The 18,320-nt window shown below is 42.7% G+C and overlaps 1 protein-coding gene across 1 annotated transcript in view; it reads right to left on the bottom strand.

Moving 5' to 3' along the window:
• LOC137370623 (protein unc-13 homolog B-like) overlaps positions 1–18,320 on the bottom strand; it is a 783,931-nt gene that overhangs the window by 38,033 nt on the left and 727,578 nt on the right. Inside the window, exon 34 of the mRNA XM_068032730.1 lies at positions 1,356–1,436. Coding sequence (XP_067888831.1) covers positions 1,356–1,436 — 81 coding nt within the window. The remainder of the gene's footprint in view (positions 1–1,355; positions 1,437–18,320) is intronic.

Raw genomic sequence — 18,320 nt, 5'->3', positions numbered from 1 at the left:
GCGAGTGTATTTGCGCATGTGCCAGTACTGCGCCACCTAGTGGGTGCGTTGTCAGCAAATGCAGCCTATTATTGGCAATGGTAATTCCTAACTTATATTTCTTCTTTTCTTCCCAGTCAAAAAGTTTCTTTTTTAAATTAGAAATAAAAATCATACACTGCAACCCTTAAAAAACATGCATAAAACTGTGCTTTGCAGCAATTCTTTTGGCCAATGGGTAGACCTAACCACTGCCTCCAGCCTGGGATTTACAATCTACCGGCAACAAATTAACATCCACCACATAAACAAATTGAAAATAGCATTCAAAATTACAGAACAGAACTACAACTCACCCACAGAAAGGCAAAAACCTATATCACACATCACAGTAGTAAAATTCAAGTGCTGGCAATTCTGCAGTGTAACCTTTGGTATGCTCAAATCAAGGAAGTAAATACACCAATACTAGGAAACATACATCCTATCTCAAAAAAGCAGCCTGAGCCAGTCTTGAAGAAAATAAATGCAAAATACTATGGATGCTCGAATCTGAAATAAGAACAGAAAGTGCTGGAAATACTCAGCAGGTCTGGCAGCATCTGTGGAGAGAGAAACAGAGTTAACATTTCAGTCTGTGACTTTTCATCAGAAACGTTAAGTCTGTTTCTCTCTCCACAGATGCTGCCAGACCTGCTGAGTATTTCCAGCACTTTCTGTTTTTATTATTGAAGAAAATAAACTTTTACGTAAACCAACAGCTGGGCATGTCCCATAAAGCTGAATTTTAGCAGCTTATTTGTTTTATGTATATTGGGGACAAATGCTTGACAAACATGCCTGTAACTGTGACACTCAGAAACCATCAACTCATTTTAAAACTTTACTACCTGAAATTTGGATGTAAACATATTGAGAGAAAGTAGCGTCTGATTGATTACTTTGACAAGCTCCATTACCAACTTCCAACCAACGAGATCAGTTCTGACATCTTTGTGTCTGATCCTTCAATCAATCGGAATGCTCTGACAAATTCTAATTGGGCCATTCAATTGATCTGATAGGTTAATATTCTCAATTCTAGTGAATAAGATGATTTTTTCTTCTGAAATGGGAACAAGCTGGCTATGTGTTGAAATACAAACAGTTTAAGAAAGCTGGTGGTTGACACTTATGCAGTCAGAATAATATCGACAGATATGTAAAAAAAAACTTTGTGGGAAAAGCATGATCATACATATCCAAATCACCAGAAGTCCCTAGTAATTGTTTGTCTTCAGGCTTGGTCGTTTACAAAAGATAGGAATGATTCAGAATTTTTCTTATCGCAGCTAAATAGATTAATTTATAAATTAAGCTGCATTTCTCTCCCTTACCTTAATTGTGTCCAGTGCCAAATCCATAATCGCACATTGTTTTGGTGTAAGGCTTCTGGCTTCTTCCCGAACCATATGATCCTGGAAAATCAAACCTTGCACAGTCAGAAATTTCATAACGATGAGAATAATGCTTATTCGTACACACTGCATGAAAAGGTGAATTTTTCTGCTTGTTTTGACAAAGAGACCAAAACATCAAAATGAACTTTTTTTTATCTACTGGTAAATAAGTTGCTAGAAGTCGAATGACTTCCTCAAATTTTTATGTGGAGAACCTTGTGACGGCTTGAGAGCTGGCAACATAACCCAAACGCTTGCCATGCAGCAAGAGAGTACCTTTATCATAATTGTACTCAAATAACACAAGAGTTTTTTGCTTCAGCAAGAAAAAGACTATGGCTGATGAAATCTGTTAATAGAGATGTGTTGGGTACTTACTTGGCTGCTTATTTTGTTTTAGAAGAGCCAATGTTACTGGAAATGTAATAATTATAACAGTTTAAATGCAGTTGAAACAATGCTTATGGGTATTATCCCCATTTTAGTTTGCTTCCTTCTCATGTTACTTTGAAATGGATATTTTTCCTCCAGTTCCATTCCAGAGAAAAGAAGAATGTGTTTTAATTATGCTTTTCAAATTTACAATGTTAAGTACAGAAGGCAGAAAATGCACCTGAGTGTACATTTTTGCTTTACTGAGCCATTCTATCTGAGCTCAAGTTTACTTACAACCATTGGTATTAGTGACAAAAACAAGAATTTTTATGTTTTGATTTCTCATCTTTCTGTTGCTACAATTGGCTTCAAGGCAATATCACACAGCACACACTGGAAAAGCACTTTTTTTGGAAAGAGAACCAAAAATCATTTATTGCTTTTTAATTGCTTACAGAAAAGAAATAAATTTTTAAAAAACACACCAAGTTTTCTTTCTTTTGAACACAAGGCATGCATTTTTCTATATAGCACGCAAATTTACTGCTCATGCGACAAAATGCAATGATACCTTCAGCTTTGATAACTGCCCCAGTTCTTTAGCAGCAGTAAAAATCAGCTGTGTACCCTGTGATTGCATGCATTAAAAGGAAGAAAAACAATTAAAAGTTGAAAATTGTACAATATCTTGAAAAGCAATTTAATAAATTAAGTGGACTGCAAGTTGTATACACATACACACATACATTTTATGGTCCGGATTTCATGGTCAGCGGCAGTGCAACAGCATTCACCGCTGACCTCAAAGCAAGCTGCCCACAAAGATCTAGCAATCTCTGTGGTGTGGGTTTTGCCTTTTCCAATATTTGTTTGATTCTGGTGCCAAGTCCAGGGGATCTCCAGGCATTCAGCAACAGTGATGTCATCAAGCAGGCTAAGCAGCCAATCACACTGAAGGAGTCTCACAGACAGCAAACTGCACAGATTATTCAATTTTTATAAATCTTACAGAGAGTGAAATAAAGATTGGGAGCTACAGATGGAAATAAGATAGAAGTTGAAATATCATAAGCAAATGTTTTTAAAAAAGATAATTTTTCTTATATTAAAAACCTATAGAATTATTATAGTGTAGAAATACAAATATAAAATTAGTCTTTGAGGGCTAGAGAGGTTGTTCAGCAGCAGTTATGACTTACTACGCAGTTAAAAACCCAGTCACACTTCACTAACGAGACGTAACTTCCTTGTTTTTTTTAACAGCAATATTACAGTGTAAAAAGGAAAGTTCTTGTAGTTCAATGATTTCTAATGATTGCCGTCTGCATGGACTTCAACAACGCACCCTGTGGAGGAGCAGGGGATAATCAACGACAAATTCTGGATTTCTATGTTTAACGGTACATGTGCAGATTCCAGAGGTTGCTATCAGTTTCACAGCTGTAATGATGGGGAACACTGACAGTTTTGCTGCCACAACTACCACAAAATCTGGACCTAAATATCTCACACAGTCAAGGCATACAGAACTTCAAATCAGAAAACATCTAATTATATCAATTAAATTATTGTATGAATTAGGTCATTATCTTTCAAATGAGGCAATCTCCAGTGCCTCTTAGATTATCTTACTTATGAATTAATCTGCTACATAATGCTTGAGGTAATAATTCATCCATCAGTGAGCCAGTATGTTCCCAGGGTTAAAAGAAACTGCCATGACTGAATCAAAGATTTTTATAATTCACATCCATTAGATAATTAAATGTCTTGCACTTCATTATAGCTTCGCACCTCTCAAAGGCATCATGCCTCTACGGAGCTAAAATAATCATGATGGGTTCAAAAGAACCCTACCTGTTAACTTAATCTGTTGATAAGCCGTATATCCCGTTGACTGAATGGAAATCATTTAGTAGACAGTTTGGAAAAGTACCAATCAAAACCAGCAATCACCATAAAATACGGCAAAGGAGAAGGGGGCCTTTTTGCCTTGGTGCAATAATGCAAGACAGGCTGCCGATTTACAAACGCCCGTTTTACACTATCGCATAAAGTCAAAGTTACCTTCAAGGACTACAGGGTACCCATGGGAGGAACCTCAGTAAAATGTCTTGAGTCTCATGTGGACCAAAGTGGCTGTAGCAACCTCTCATACCCAGAATTACAGACCAGTGCTGAGAAAAGGGGAACGGTAGCATTGTGGTTATTATGGACAAGTAATTCTATGGCTTGGACTGATGATCCAGAGACAATGGGCTGGATTTTCCTTCTGGGGTCAGGAAACTGACTGGGAATCATTTCCAGGTCCCGAAGTAGTCACAGCCCACGATATTTGGGGAGGCGGGCTGCTAATTAGATGGATGGCAGGTTGGATGGCCAATTAGTGGCCACGGGGGTAGAAATCGAGATGGAACTGAGGAAATGTGGGCCCGATTTAAACACACCATGCAGCCATTACTCTGGCTGCCGTTTGACTGAAAGAATGGGTGAACTGGGAACAGAGGCAGAGGGCTGGTACATAGGGCAAGGCCTCCCCTCGATTCTCTGACACCGACCTGGGAGGTTCTCCCTGGAGGCAGTGAGGGAGAGGAGGAAGGTCCTCTTTCCGGAGGGTGGAAGGAGAAGGTGTGAATGTATCCCTGCACACTTTCTGCAAGAGCAACTCATCTATGCCCACTCCCCTGTAGCCTTGAAAATTCTTCTTCAGATAAATATCCAATTCTCTTTTGAAAATTTCAATCGAATCTGCCTCCACCGCACTCTCAGGCAGTGCATTCCAGATCCTAACCACTTGCTGCGTAAAAAAGTTCTTCCTCATGTTTGCCATTGCTTCTTTTGCCAATCACCTAAAATTGATATCCTCTGGTTCTTTACCCTTCTGCCAAAAGGAACAGTTTCTATCCACTTTGCCCAGATCCCTCATGATTTTGAATACCTTCATTAAATTTCCTCTTAAATTTTTCTTCTCCAAGGAGAGCAGCCTCAGTTTTTCCAATCTATCCATGTAATTGAAGTTCTCATTCCTGGAACCATTCTCGTGAATCTTTTCTGCACCCTCTCTAATGCCTTCACATCCTTCCTAAAGTGTGGTGCCCAGAATTGGACACAATACTCCAGTTGAGGGTGAACCAGTGTTTTATACAGGTTCATCATAACTTCCTTGTTTTTGTACTCTATGACCCTATTTATAAAGCCCAGGATCCATCCAAGTTTCATCTGTCATTTTTCCACCCATTCCACCGGCCTATGTCTTCTTGAAGTTTATCACATCTTCTTCACAGTTCACAATACTTCCAAGTTTTGTGTCATCCGCAAATTTTGAAATTGCGTCCTGTACACTCAAGTCTAAGTCATTAACAAATATCACGAAAAGCAGTGGTCCTAACACTGACACCTGTGAACACCTTCCTCCAGTCTGAAAAACAACCGTTCACCACTGCTCTCAGTTTCCTGACACTCAGCCAACTTCGTATCCGTGCTACTACTGTACCTTTTATTCCATGGGCTTTGACTTTGTTGACAAGCCTATGATGTGGCACTTTATCAAATGCCTTTTGGAAGGTAACATACACCACATCAAATGTATTACCCTCATTAACCCTCCTATTACTTAATCAAAAAATGAACCAAGTAAGTTAATCACAAATTATCCTTAACAAATTCATGCTGGTTTTCCTTAATTACTAATCCAAGTGATTGTTAATTTTGTCCCGAATTATCATTTCTAAAAGGTTTCCCACCACCGAGGTTATACTGACGCCTGAAGTTGCTGGGCTTATCCTTGTACCCTTTTTGAACAAGGGTGTAACATTTCCAATTCTCTAGTCCTCTGGCATCACCCCTGTATCGAAGGAGGATTGGAAGATTATAGCCAGTGCTTCCTCAATTTCTACAATTACTTCCCTCAGTATCCTCGGACGTACTTCATCAGGGTCTAGTGATTTAGCAACTTTAAGTACAGCCAGCCGTTCCAGTACCTCCTCTTTATTAATTTTTAGCCCATCCAGTGTTTCAATTACTTCCTCTTTCATTGGATTTGTTTGTCCTACCTTTCCCTCTCGTGGGAATGTACCTCAACTGTACCCAAACTATCTCCTCTTTAAAAGCAGCCCATTGTTCCATTACAGTTTGGCCTATCAATCTCTGTTTCAATCTACCTGGGCCAGATCTGTTCTTACCCCATTGAAGTCGGCTCCACCCAAATTAATTATCTTTACTCGGGATTGCTCCTTGTACTTTTCCATAACCAATCTAAATCTTATGATCCAATGATCACTGTCCCCTAAATATTTCCCTACTGACACTCGATCCACTTGACCCACCTCAATTGCCCAGAACCAGATCCAGCACTGCCTTCTTCCTCGTTTGGCCAGAAACATACTGTTCCAGAAAATTCTCCTGAAAACACACCATAATCTCTACCCTCGCTCTGTCCTTTATACTATTACTATTCCAGTCTATATTAAGATAATTAAAGTCCCCCCACGGAGTAGTTTCTATAATTCTTGCACCTCTCTGTAATTTCCTTGCAAATTTGTTCCGCTATATCTTTCCCACTAGTTGGTAGCCTATTGAATACACCCAGTAGTGTAATGGCACCTCTACTGTTTCTTAGCGCTAACCAAATAAGTTCTGTCCTTGACCCCTCAAGGACATCCTCTCCCTCCAGCACTGTAATGTTCTCCTTAATCAATACTATTACCCCTCCTCTTTTCTTTCCTTCCCTATCTTTGCTGAACACTTTGCATCCAGGAATATTTAGCACCCAGTCCTGTCCTTTTTTTAAGCTAGGTCTCCGTTATCGCCACATCATCACATTCCCCCATGTCTATCTGCGCCTGCAGCTCACCAACCTTTTTTTTAACCACATTCTGTGCATTCACATAAATGCACAGTAAACCTAATTCAGACCTTATTATTCCCTCTTACTCTGACCCCACCTAATATCTTACTATTTCTTACTCTAGTGTTACCTGTTTCTCCCAATTCTTTGTGCATCTTGTTTTTCCTCTCTAATGTCATCTCCTGGTTCCCACACCCATGCCAAGTTAGTTTAAACCCTCCCCAAAAGCACTAGCAAATCGCCCCGCAAGGTCATTGGTCCCAGCTTTGTTCAGGTGTACAGGTCCCATCTCCCCCAGAACTGGTCCCAATATCCCAGGAATCTAAAGCCTTCCCTCCTGCACCATCTCTCCAGCCACGCACTCATCTGCTCTGGGTGTCCTAGTGCATGAATCACAAAAGGTTAGTATGCAGGTATAGCACATAATTAGGAAAGCTAACAGAATGTTATCATTTATCACGAGGGGAATTGAATACAAAAGTAGGGAGGTTATGCTTCAACTTTACAGGGCATTGGTGAGACCATATCTGGAGTACTGTGTACAGTACTGGTCTCCTTATTTAAGGAAGGATGTAAATGTGTTGCAGGCAGTACAGAGAAGGTTTACTAGACTAATACCTGGAATGGGTGGGCTGTCTTATGAGGAAAGATTGGACAGGCTAGGCTTGTATCCACTGGAATTTAGAAGAGTAAGAGGCGACTTGATTGAAACAAATAAGATCATGAGGGGTCGTGACAAAGTGGATGTGGAAAGGATGTTTCCCCTTGTGGGAGAATCTAGAACTAGGAGGTCACTATTTAAAAATAAGGAGTCGCCCATTTAAGACAGAGATGAGGAGAAATTTTTTTTCTGAGGGTCGTGCGTCATGGAACTCTCTTCCTCAAAACGGCACAGTGGCGCAGTGGTTAGCACCGCAGCCTCACAGCTCCAGGGACCCGGGTTCGATTCCGGGTACTGCCTGTGTGGAGTTTGCAAGTTCTCCCTGTGTCTGCGTGGGTTTTCTCCGGGTGCTCCGGTTTCCTCCCACAAGCCAAAAAAAAGACTTGCAGGTTGATAGGTAAATTGGCCATTATAAATTGTCACTAGTATAGGTAGGTGGTAGGGAAATAGAGGGACAGGTGGGGATGTTTGGTAGGAATATGGGATTAGTGTAGGATTAGTATAAATGGGTGGTTGATGTTCGGCACAGACTCGGTGGGCCGAAGGGCCTGTTTCAGTGCTGTATCTCTAATCTAATCTAAAAGGCGGTGGAAGTTTGTTGGATCCCATTAGTTGCACAAAGAGAGACGAAGTCCGACTGTAGCTTTAAGAAACTTTATTGCAGTACTTAATTGTTACATCTTCAGAAGTCTTAACAATGAACTGAACTAAAACTAAAAGCAACACACACACTGAACTAACACTGAACTAACCCCCCCCCCCCCCCGAACTAACTCTTCACGCCAAATCAAGCCTTATTATAGTTATTCATACAAATCAGTAACACCTACTCTTTGTTCCCAATTGGTCTATAAACTTCTGCAGTTTCTTGGTGTCGGGGCCTGATTGGGGTACTGCCTTGTCACCTTCTCCTCAAGCAGTTTCTCATCCCCCTATCTCCTTGGAACGTTGGGCTGATTGTTGTACAATAGGCTACTATTCGGCAAGCTGCAGCTGTCCTGTTAGTTTTTGCTTGTTAGTCTATTTCTACTGATAAGCTGCCTTTGCAGCCCTGAAGTTATGAAGTCATTTCTGATAAGCTGTCTCTGCAGCTCCGAGGTTATTTTGTTAGTAGGCTATACTTAATTGATTAGTTCACTTTAAATGTCCCCAATAGTTCTGTTCCCACAAAGTCTTTGAATATGTTAAGGCAGAGGTAGATAGATTCTTCATAAGCAAGGGGGTGAAAGGTTATCAGAGGGAGATGGAAATGTTGAGTAATCAGTTCAGCCATGAACTTATTGAATGGCGGAGCAGGCTCGAAGGGCCGAGTGGCCTACTCCAGCTCCTAATTCGTATGTTCCAATGTACTCACCAAACAGCTGCTTCTCCTATGCTGATGCCACTTTATTTTATAGGGAAGTTAATTAAAATGTTTTTATTTAACTCTTATTATCTAAAACCCTTCCTTTTTACATTACTGGAAAATTTTAATTCATTTAATGTTATCCCATGTTTAATTCCAACTTTATTCCCTAGATCTGATTGATTAATTGAGCTCAGATTTTAATTACATAATAAATCAAACTGGCTTCAGCTTTTGTACTAATTAATTACTCAAGTCTTACTCTATAGTTGACTAATTTAAATTAAAGTAAAAGCTTACCAGTGTACTCACCCCACATAAAATAAAAGCAAAATACTGCAGATGCTGGAAATCTGAAATAAAAACAAGAAATGCTGGAAACACTCAGCAGGTATGGCAGCATCTGTTCCGAAGAAGGGTCACTGACCCGAAACGTTAACTCTGCTTCTCTTTCCACAGATGCTGCCAGACCTGCTGAGTGGTTCCAGCATTTCTTGTTTTTATTACTCATGCCACATGACTACTTGTCCTGTGAGGTCATTGTGTGATTTTTTTTCCCCTCCCATTTGTTTCAGACTTACAGCCCGATCCACTCCTGGCCTGCTTGACACTGCTCTGCTCCCGGCCTGCTTCACACTGTTCTGCTCTGCTCCCAGCCTGCTTCACACTGCTCTGCTCTGCTCCCAGCCTGCTTCACACTGCTCTGCTCTGCTCCCAGCCTGCTTCACACTGCTCTGCTCTGCTCCCAGCCTGCTTCACACTGCTCTGCTCCCAGCCTGCTTCACACTGCTGCACACCGCTCCGCTCCCGGCCTGCTGCACACTGCTCTGCTCCTGGCCTGATGCACACTGCTCCGCTCCCGGCCTGATGCACACTGCTACGCACATGAACACAAAAAATAGGAACACAAGTAGACCAGATGGCCCATCGAGCCTGCTCCGCCATTCAATACGATCATGGCTGATCTTGGGCTTCAATTCCACTTTCCTTCCCGTTCCCCATATCCCTTGATTCCCTGCAAGACCAAAAATTTATCTTTCCCAGCCTTAAATGTATTCAATGATGGAGCATCTACAACCCTCTGAGGTAGAAAATTCCAAAGATTCACAACCCTTTGAGTGAAATAATTTCTTCTCAGCTCAGTCCTGAATGATTGACCCTTTATCCTGAGACTGTGTCCCTGTGTTATAGATTCCCTGACCAGTGGGAACAATCTCTCAGATTCTACCCTATCATGCCCTTTCAGAATCTTGTATGTCTCAATTCGATCGCCTCTCATTCTTCTAAATTCCAGAGAATATAGGCCCAATTTATTCAGCCTCTCATCATAGGACAACCCCATCATCCCAGGGACCAATTTAGTAAACCTTCGCTGCACTGCCTCCAGTGAAAGTATACCCTTTCTCAAATGTGGAGACCAAAACTGCACACAGTATTCCAGCGCGGTCTCACCAGAGCCCTGTACAATTTTAGTAAGACTTCTTTATTCCTATACTCCAATCCCCTTGCAATAAAGGCCAACATGTCATTTGTCTTCCTAACAGCCTGCTGCACCTGCATGTTCCTTGTACGAGTACCCCCAAGTCTCTCTGAACATCAACACTTACCAGTTTTACACCTTTTAAAAGATATTCTGCTTTTCTATTTTTAGGACCAAAGTGAACAACTTCACACTTCCCTACATGATATTCCATTTGCCATCTTGTTGCCGACTCACTTACCCTGTCGATAACTCTTTGCAACCTCTCAACATCCTCCCCGCAGTTTACCTTTCCACCGAGCTTTGTATCATCAGCAAACCTAGATACATTACTCTCTGTCTCTTCATCCAAGTCATTAATATAGAGTGTAAATAGCTGAGGCCCCAGCTACTGATCCTTGCAGCACCCCACTATTCACTGCCTGCCAACTTGAAAATGCCCCATTTATGCCCACTCTCTGCTTCCTGTATGTTGACCAATCCTCTATCCATGCGAATATATTACCCCCAACACCATGAGCCCTTATCTTGCCCATTAATCTTTTATGTGGTACCTTATCGAATGCCTTTTGAAAATCCAAGTTTACTACATCTACTGGTTCCCCTTTATCTACCCTACTAGTTACATCCTCAAAAAACTCTAATAAATTTGTCCAACAGGATCTCCCTTTAGTAAAACCATGCTGACTTGTTCTAATCATACTATGCTTTTCCAAGTGCAATGTTTAGTAATAGTTTTCAGCATCTTCTTTAGTAATAGTTTTCAGCATCTTCCCAATGACTGATGTTAGGCTAACTGGCCTGTAGTTCCCTGTTTTCTCTTTACCTCCTTTCTTGAAAAGCGGTCTAACATTTGCCAACTTGCAATCTGACGGGACCATTCATGAATCTAAGGAATTCTGGAAAATCATAGCCAGTGCATCCATTATCTCTGCAGCTATCTCTTTTACAACCCGAGGATGTAGGCCATCTGGTCCCAGGGACTTGTCAGATTTTAGTCCCTCAAGTTTCTCCAATACTTTTTCTTGGCTGATATCAATATCCTTAATTTCCTCACTCTTTTTAGCCTTTAGGTTACTGCCTATTTCTGGTATGGAACTTGTGTCTTCTACTGTGAAGACAGACACAAAATATTTGTTCAATGCCTCTGCCATTTCCTCATTCCCCATGATGATTTCTCCTGTCTCTACCTCCAAGGGACCAATGTCTACTTTAGCTACTCTCTTTCTTTTTATGTATTTATAAAAGCTCTTACAGTCTGTTTTTATATTGCTGGCTAGTTTACTCTCATATTCTATTTTTTCCCCTATCAACTTTTTGGTGGCCCTTTGCTGGCTCTAAAACACTCCCAATCCTCAGATTTGCTACTATTTTTTGCAACATTGTAAGCCTCCTCTTTTAATCTAATACTCTCCTTAACTTTCTGAGTGAGCCGCAGATGGATCTTTCTTGACGCGTTTTTGTTTTTGAATGGAATGCACTTCTGTTGAAACCATTGAATTGTTTCTTTAAATGTTTCCCACTGTTCATTTACCGCCATACCTTCCAGTCTATTTACCCAATTAACCTTAGCCAGTTCTCCCACTTCGTAATTGGCTTTGTTTAAGATTCTTGTTTGTGATTGAAATGTGTCACTTTCAAACTTAACATGAAATTCAAAGTATTAGGATCACTATTTCCCAGTGAATCTTTTACTATGACATTGCTCATTAACCCTGCTTCAGTACACAATACGAGATCTAAGATAGCTTTATCCCTAGTCGGTTCTGCAACATATTGCTCCAAGAAACTATCACAAAAGCATTCTACAAATTCATCTTCTAGACCACTGTTGCCAATTTGATTGTCCCAGTCTATATGCAGATTAAAATCCCCCACAATTAATACATTACCTTTTTTACATGCCCCAATAATTTCCTGTTTAATGTTCTGTCCAATAATATAACTACTGTTAGGGGGCCTGTAAACTACTCACACCAGTGTTTTCTGACTCCTGCTATTCCCAGTTTCCACTCAAATTGATTCTACTTCATGATCTTCTGAGGCCAGATCCCTTCTCATTAATGTTCTTATGCCATCCTTTACTGTCAGGGCTACCCCTCCTCCTTTGCCATTCTGTCTGTCTGTCCGAAATAATGTGTACCCTGGAATATTTATTTCCCAATCTTGATCTCCTTGTAACCATGTCTTGGTAATGGCAATTAGATCTAAATCATTTACCTCTATTTGTGCCACTAGTTCATCTAGCTTATTACAGATGCTTCATGCATTCAAATAAAGGAACTTTAATTTATTTATTTTTACCTCTATTCCCTGCAATGACCTTATTTGCCAATGTACAATTTTTGTTAAACTCTCTGTCCCATCCTGTCCAATTCTGTTAGGAGTTACCCACATTACTATCTTGCTCCGATGCCCTGACCTCTCTCTTTGGATTTCTAAATTTCCCTTTACCCAAACCCTCCCCCGCCGTTAGTTTAAAGCCCTGTCCACAGTTATGCGATTAGTCAGGACAGCAGTCCCAGCCCAGTTCAAGTGAAGCCCATCCCAATGGAATTGCTCCCTCTTCCCTTATTATTGATGCCAGTTCCCCACTTCCCACACCATTCTTTGAGCCAAGCATTTAGTTCTCTAATCTACTTGACCCTGTGCCAATTTGCACATTGCTCAGGTAACAATCCGGAGATGATTACCTTTGATGTTCTGCGTTTTAATTTGGACTCAAACTCCTCAAATTCTCTAAGCAGAACATCATTTCTGGTTTACCTATGTCATTGGTTCCCACATGGACCATGACTACTGGATCCTCCCCCTCCCACTCCAGGTTCCTCTCCAGCTGCGAGGAGATGTCCTTAACCCTGGCAACGGGCAGCAACGCAGCCAGTCGCGGCTGCAGAGAACAGTATCTATCCCCCTGACCATACTGTCTCCTATTACCACTACAATCCTCTTCACTCCCCCGACTGAAATGACATCTTTCACCATGGTGCCATGGTCAGTCCACTCATCCACCTTGCAGTCCTTCTCTTCATCCACACAAGTAGCAAGGACCTCGTACCTGTTGGACAAGGTCAGGGGCTGAGGTTCCTCAATCACTAGATGCTGATTCCCTCTACTTGCCTGCACTGCTTCAATCCTGGCCTGCTTCACACTGCTCCAATCCTGACCTGCTTCACACTGCTCTGCACTGCTCCAATCCCGGCCTGCTTCACACTGCTCTGAACAGCTCCAATTCAGGCCTGCTGCACACTGCTCTGAACAGCTCCAATTCAGGCCTGCTTCACACTGCTCTGCACTGCTCCAATCCCGGCTTGCTTCACACTGCTCTGAACAGCTCCAATTCAGGCCTGCTGCACACTGCTCTGCACTGCTCCCAACCTCCCAAAGGTTCAGTTGCATTGGAAAGGCTCAGCACCTTTAAAGGGTGACATGTCTTTCTATTAAGAAAGTTAAGGAAGTTCACATAACTCCAGAAGGCTATGTGTGCGCCATTTGCTGTGCCCTGCAATTTGGTGAACCCAGCAACATGATGAAACTGTATGACATATTCATGCCTTACTGTCCTGTCAAACTGGATCAATTTCCCAGTTCTTAAAAATTGTGTTATCTGATGAATACTTGTCCAAATTTAAAACCCAGCTGTTTCACTAATGTCCCTTATGAAAGGAAACCTGCTGCCTTAACCTGGTCTGGCCAGTAATTCCAGTTGACTCTCAACTGCTCTCTGAAGTGGCCTTACAAGTCATTCAGGTGCACCAGGGCAATTAAGGATGGGCAATAAATGTTGGCCTTCTCGGCATTACCCACATCGAGATCAAATTTTTAAAACAATTACACGTTATGCCTTGCTGCTTGAAAGGAGCCTGTAGCATAAAAGTTGATTGCAGCCATCATGCACAGCTCCTCATGCAAGATCGGGGAGTCCTACAAATTCTTTGGGTGGTACTATTTTACAATGTGCATTCTGTTCAAATACTGCCTCATTCCCCTTTCCTCCATCCTGTACTTCTCCTCTGTTAAATAGAGACTGAGGAAAATGCCCATTGGGTTTACATGACATTAACTCAGAGCCTCTTACTGTGAGTGGGGCTATAAATTTCATGTCATCTCACTGGCCTTTTGGATGCCAGAGGTAAGTACAACTTAATCCAGGTGTAAGTAACCACCTAGCTGCAAGTTACAAAGTAAACAACTTGCACAGTACCAGCTGAGGACTCTGTGCACAGCTCTCCTTATAAAGGTTGAGGACAGATTTGATAGAGGTATTGACTGGAATTTTACCAGCCCTTTGGAGACTGGCTGGGAGGGGGAGGATTCATAAAAAATGGCATCTAGCTAAATTGTGAATGTGGGTCTAGCTAAATTGCTCTTGCAGAGAGCCGGCATGGACTTGAAGGCTGAATGGCCTCCTTCTGTGCTGTAGCCATTCTATGATTGCAACAGGTTTGTCTCATTTGTTTTGTTACCCATTGTGCACTGGCATCACACATTTGAGAGCTCCAATTCTGCCACTCTTTGTTTCAAATAAATGATAATGTGCTGCCTGCAGCATTGAGTGGACACACAAAAGCAGCCAGATCCTGATGGAAACTACAGGTCAGTCATTACAGGGCAGACACCTGGTATATGAGTCCTATCCCAGAATCCATTTCTAAAAGTGCTGTGTTGTTCATTTTCAGCTACAAACTTGCCAAAAATGGTGAGTAAATTCAAGGCAATAATATATTTGCTTCTGTAAACTTGCAGCAATTTTATCTTCAATCACCAGAGGGAGATGTACACCACAACTAGCAATTCATTGTTTTAGTTTCACTTATTAAATTATTTCACCTTTTTAACAACTCATATGAGTAAAGTTATAAGTTCCTATAATAGTAACTGATCAAAAATAACAGCCAAACAACATAAAATCCAATTTTGATATTTCAGATACATTCTTCTTTGGCCTCCTTATCTCGAGAGACAATGGGTAAGCATCCTGGAGGTGGTCAGTGGTGTGTGGAGCAGCGCCTGGAGTGGCTATAAAGGCCAATTCTAGAGTGACAGGCTCTTCCACAGGTGCTGCAGAAAAATTTGATTGTCGGGGCTGTTACACAGTTGGCTCTTCCCTTGCGCCTCTGTCTTTTTTCCTGCCAACTGCTAAGTCTCTTCAACTCGCCACACTTTAGCCCCGCCTTTATGGCTGTCCGCCAGCTCTGGTGAATGCTGGCAACTGACTCCCACGACTTGTGATCAATGTCAAAGGATTTCATGTCGTGTTTGCAGACGTCTTTAAAGCGGAGACATGGACAGCCGATGGGTCTGATACCAGTGGCGAGCTCGCTGTACAATGTGTCTTTGCGGATCCTGCCATCTTCCATGCGGCTCACATGGCCAAGCCATCTCAAGCACCGCTGGCTCAGTAGGGTGTATAAGCTGGGGATGTTGGCCGCCTTGAGGACTTCTGTGTTGGAGATATGGTCCTGCCACCTGATGCCAAGTATTTTCCGGAGGCAGCGAAGATGGAAATAATTGAGACGTCGCTCTTGGCTGACATACGTTGTCCAGGCCTCGCTTCCATAGAGCAAGGTACTGAGGACACAGGCTTGATACACTCGGACTTTTGTGTTCCGTGTCAGTGCGCCATTTTCCCACACTCTCTTAGCCAGTCTGGACATAGCAGTGGAAGCCTTTCCCATGCGTTTGGTCCCGATATTTACCAGGTGGCGGGGAGGGATTGGGGGTGCCCGTTTAAATATTCCTTTCAGTGTTCGTTGTTTATATTTATATCATTCCAGTTTCTGATCTCAAAGTGGAGAGATGCTAAGCACAGACATGTATACCACAGGGTAGGGAAGGTAATTCGGAAGGATAGTCGACCAAAGTCATACTTTATGTACAAAAATTAAATAAAATTGGTGGAGGATCACCATGAACTTTGTGCTGCCTGCTCATTTCAATGATTTCAGCATCTAGTCAGCACTACCTGCACTGTTCATTGGCTGAATGCAACAGCAGGGGTCAAATACTGTGAATGGTTAGCACCAATGTCCCCTAATATATTTTTGTTTTGTGCGATGTCTGAGGCTCATGGTGCAGTTGGTAGGATATGGGATTTGAAGGTGCATTCACTGACTGATCACTCATAACTCATCCACCAACAATCTACAACAATCAGGACTCATACCTGACATTCATGTGCTTCACCACACCCTCATACACTTAGCACTGCTGCAACCCTCACACTCACATCTCACAGGCTGCCCACACTGCCAACTTTTCAAGCATGACAGCCACAACACCAAACAGATTATGACACTCACGGACACACTTCCCTCTATCTTGCAGGATGAGGTAGTGCACAACTAGCTGCAACTTACCATAGCTTCTTCAACAGCACCTTCTAAACCCGCAACCTCTACCACCTAGAAGGACAAGGGCAGCAGATGCATGTTACACCGCCACCTGCAAGTTCCTCTCCAAACCACACACCATTCTGTCTTGGAACTATATTGCCATTTCTTCACTGTCGCTAGGTCAAAATCATGGAACTCCCTAACAGCCCTGTGGATGTAACTACACCCCAAGGACTGCAGCAGTTCAAGAAGGCACACCTTCTCAAGGGCAATTAGGGATTGGCAATAAATGCTGGCATTGCCAGCAATGCCCACATCCTCCAAACAAATGAAAAAAAAGCAGTATCTAACCGGAGGGGTCAAGTGTGTCTGCATGTCCTAACCCCCATGGAGGAGATGGTGCTGGCCATTATTGGGAGGCCATGGCCAGTGGTGTGGCTGAAACTAAAGATGACATAATTCTCATACCTAAACCTACTCCTCACATCCCACCTCCTCTCTTCTGATTTACAAACTACAGATGGTGTAAGCATGCACCTCATACTGCCCCCCGGCCCCACTGCCTTCCTGCAGCCAACCTTACCCTTGTGCTTTTCTTCTTTCAAACATCCAACAAGTGCAATATGGCCTGGCAGTGAAAGAACAGGAACAAGACAATGATAAGGAAGACACACTGTCACTCGATTGCACACTCACCAGCTCAGATACTGACACTGCGTGTAATTTAGTGGATAGCATAGAGGTCTGCATGTGGTGAGGCATCAGGCATGAGTGGCCTGCAACCAGGGCAGGGGTCAAGGACAGCACAGGTACCAGCTCAATGGAAAGTGAGGTCACATACGAGTTCTGCTGCAGGAGACTCAGGTGAGCACTTTGATGGGACAGAATACAACACTGGTGGATATGCACAATGAAATTGTTGGTGTATTGGAAAGACTGCCAGAAAGCTTGCAGTCAATGGCAAGGAGCATAGATGAGTCAGGCACCAAATTGGCAGAGGAATTTGTGCACAGCTTAGTGCCTATCCTTGTGGATGCAGCATCTGATGGCTGATATCACAGCTTCCATTACAGCACAAGCAGAAGCCACCCAATATCTTTTTAACTCCACAGTGTGGGTGTGATATAATCAATTGGTTCCCTGTCTGGAAGCCAAACTGATCAACAGACTAATATTTAAATGCACCAACCTGCCTCCTTGGAGCGTGTTAGCTACGCACCGACCTTTCAGATTCAGGTAAAGCTGGAAGTGAGCAGATTGGAGGGAAAGAGGGAATCTGATTTTTTTAGACCTTAACCCACACTCGACGCAAACCTGCCCTTTTGTTTTAGGTTAAAATTCCCCCCATGATGTTTTAATGTGAATTCAAACACATTCACAAGGTTTAACCGCTCTGAAAAAGTACACTAATGTAAACCTTGCTCATAAACGGACAATTTTATTTGGTTGCAAATGTAGGGCTCAATCTTGTGCAGGTGGTGAGGTCCAGATAGGTGAGGGGAACCCCTCCTTAACCTTTCTGTGGGACCCCGGCTGCATTTTAGGGCACTCAGGTAGTTAACTGCCCAGCGCCAGAGACCTCGTCCCTTTAAAGGACAGGGATCCCACTTCCAAGAGCTGCTGGCCAATCAGAGGGCCAGCAACTTGGCAGTGCCGAGAATGCTGGCGACTGCTGGTACTTTGGTAGGCCCAGGACCAAGAGCAGTGCTGGAGGTCTGGAGTGAAGGTAAGTGGGGCGAGCCTGCTGGGGGGCCAGTTAGGCAGGCCCCGGCGAGGGGCGGAGAAGGTGGTGGTTTTTGACGGTAGGGATTGTTGGCGCCGGGGTGGCCTTTGCTGTGGGGGGCCCTCCATGGGCCACAA

This window comes from Heterodontus francisci, chromosome 1 (assembly GCF_036365525.1).
Source record: "Heterodontus francisci isolate sHetFra1 chromosome 1, sHetFra1.hap1, whole genome shotgun sequence".
NCBI classification, from domain to species: Eukaryota; Metazoa; Chordata; class Chondrichthyes; order Heterodontiformes; family Heterodontidae; genus Heterodontus; species Heterodontus francisci.
Note: the sequence above shows the minus strand (reverse complement) of the source record. Positions and strands in the feature narration are given on the sequence as shown.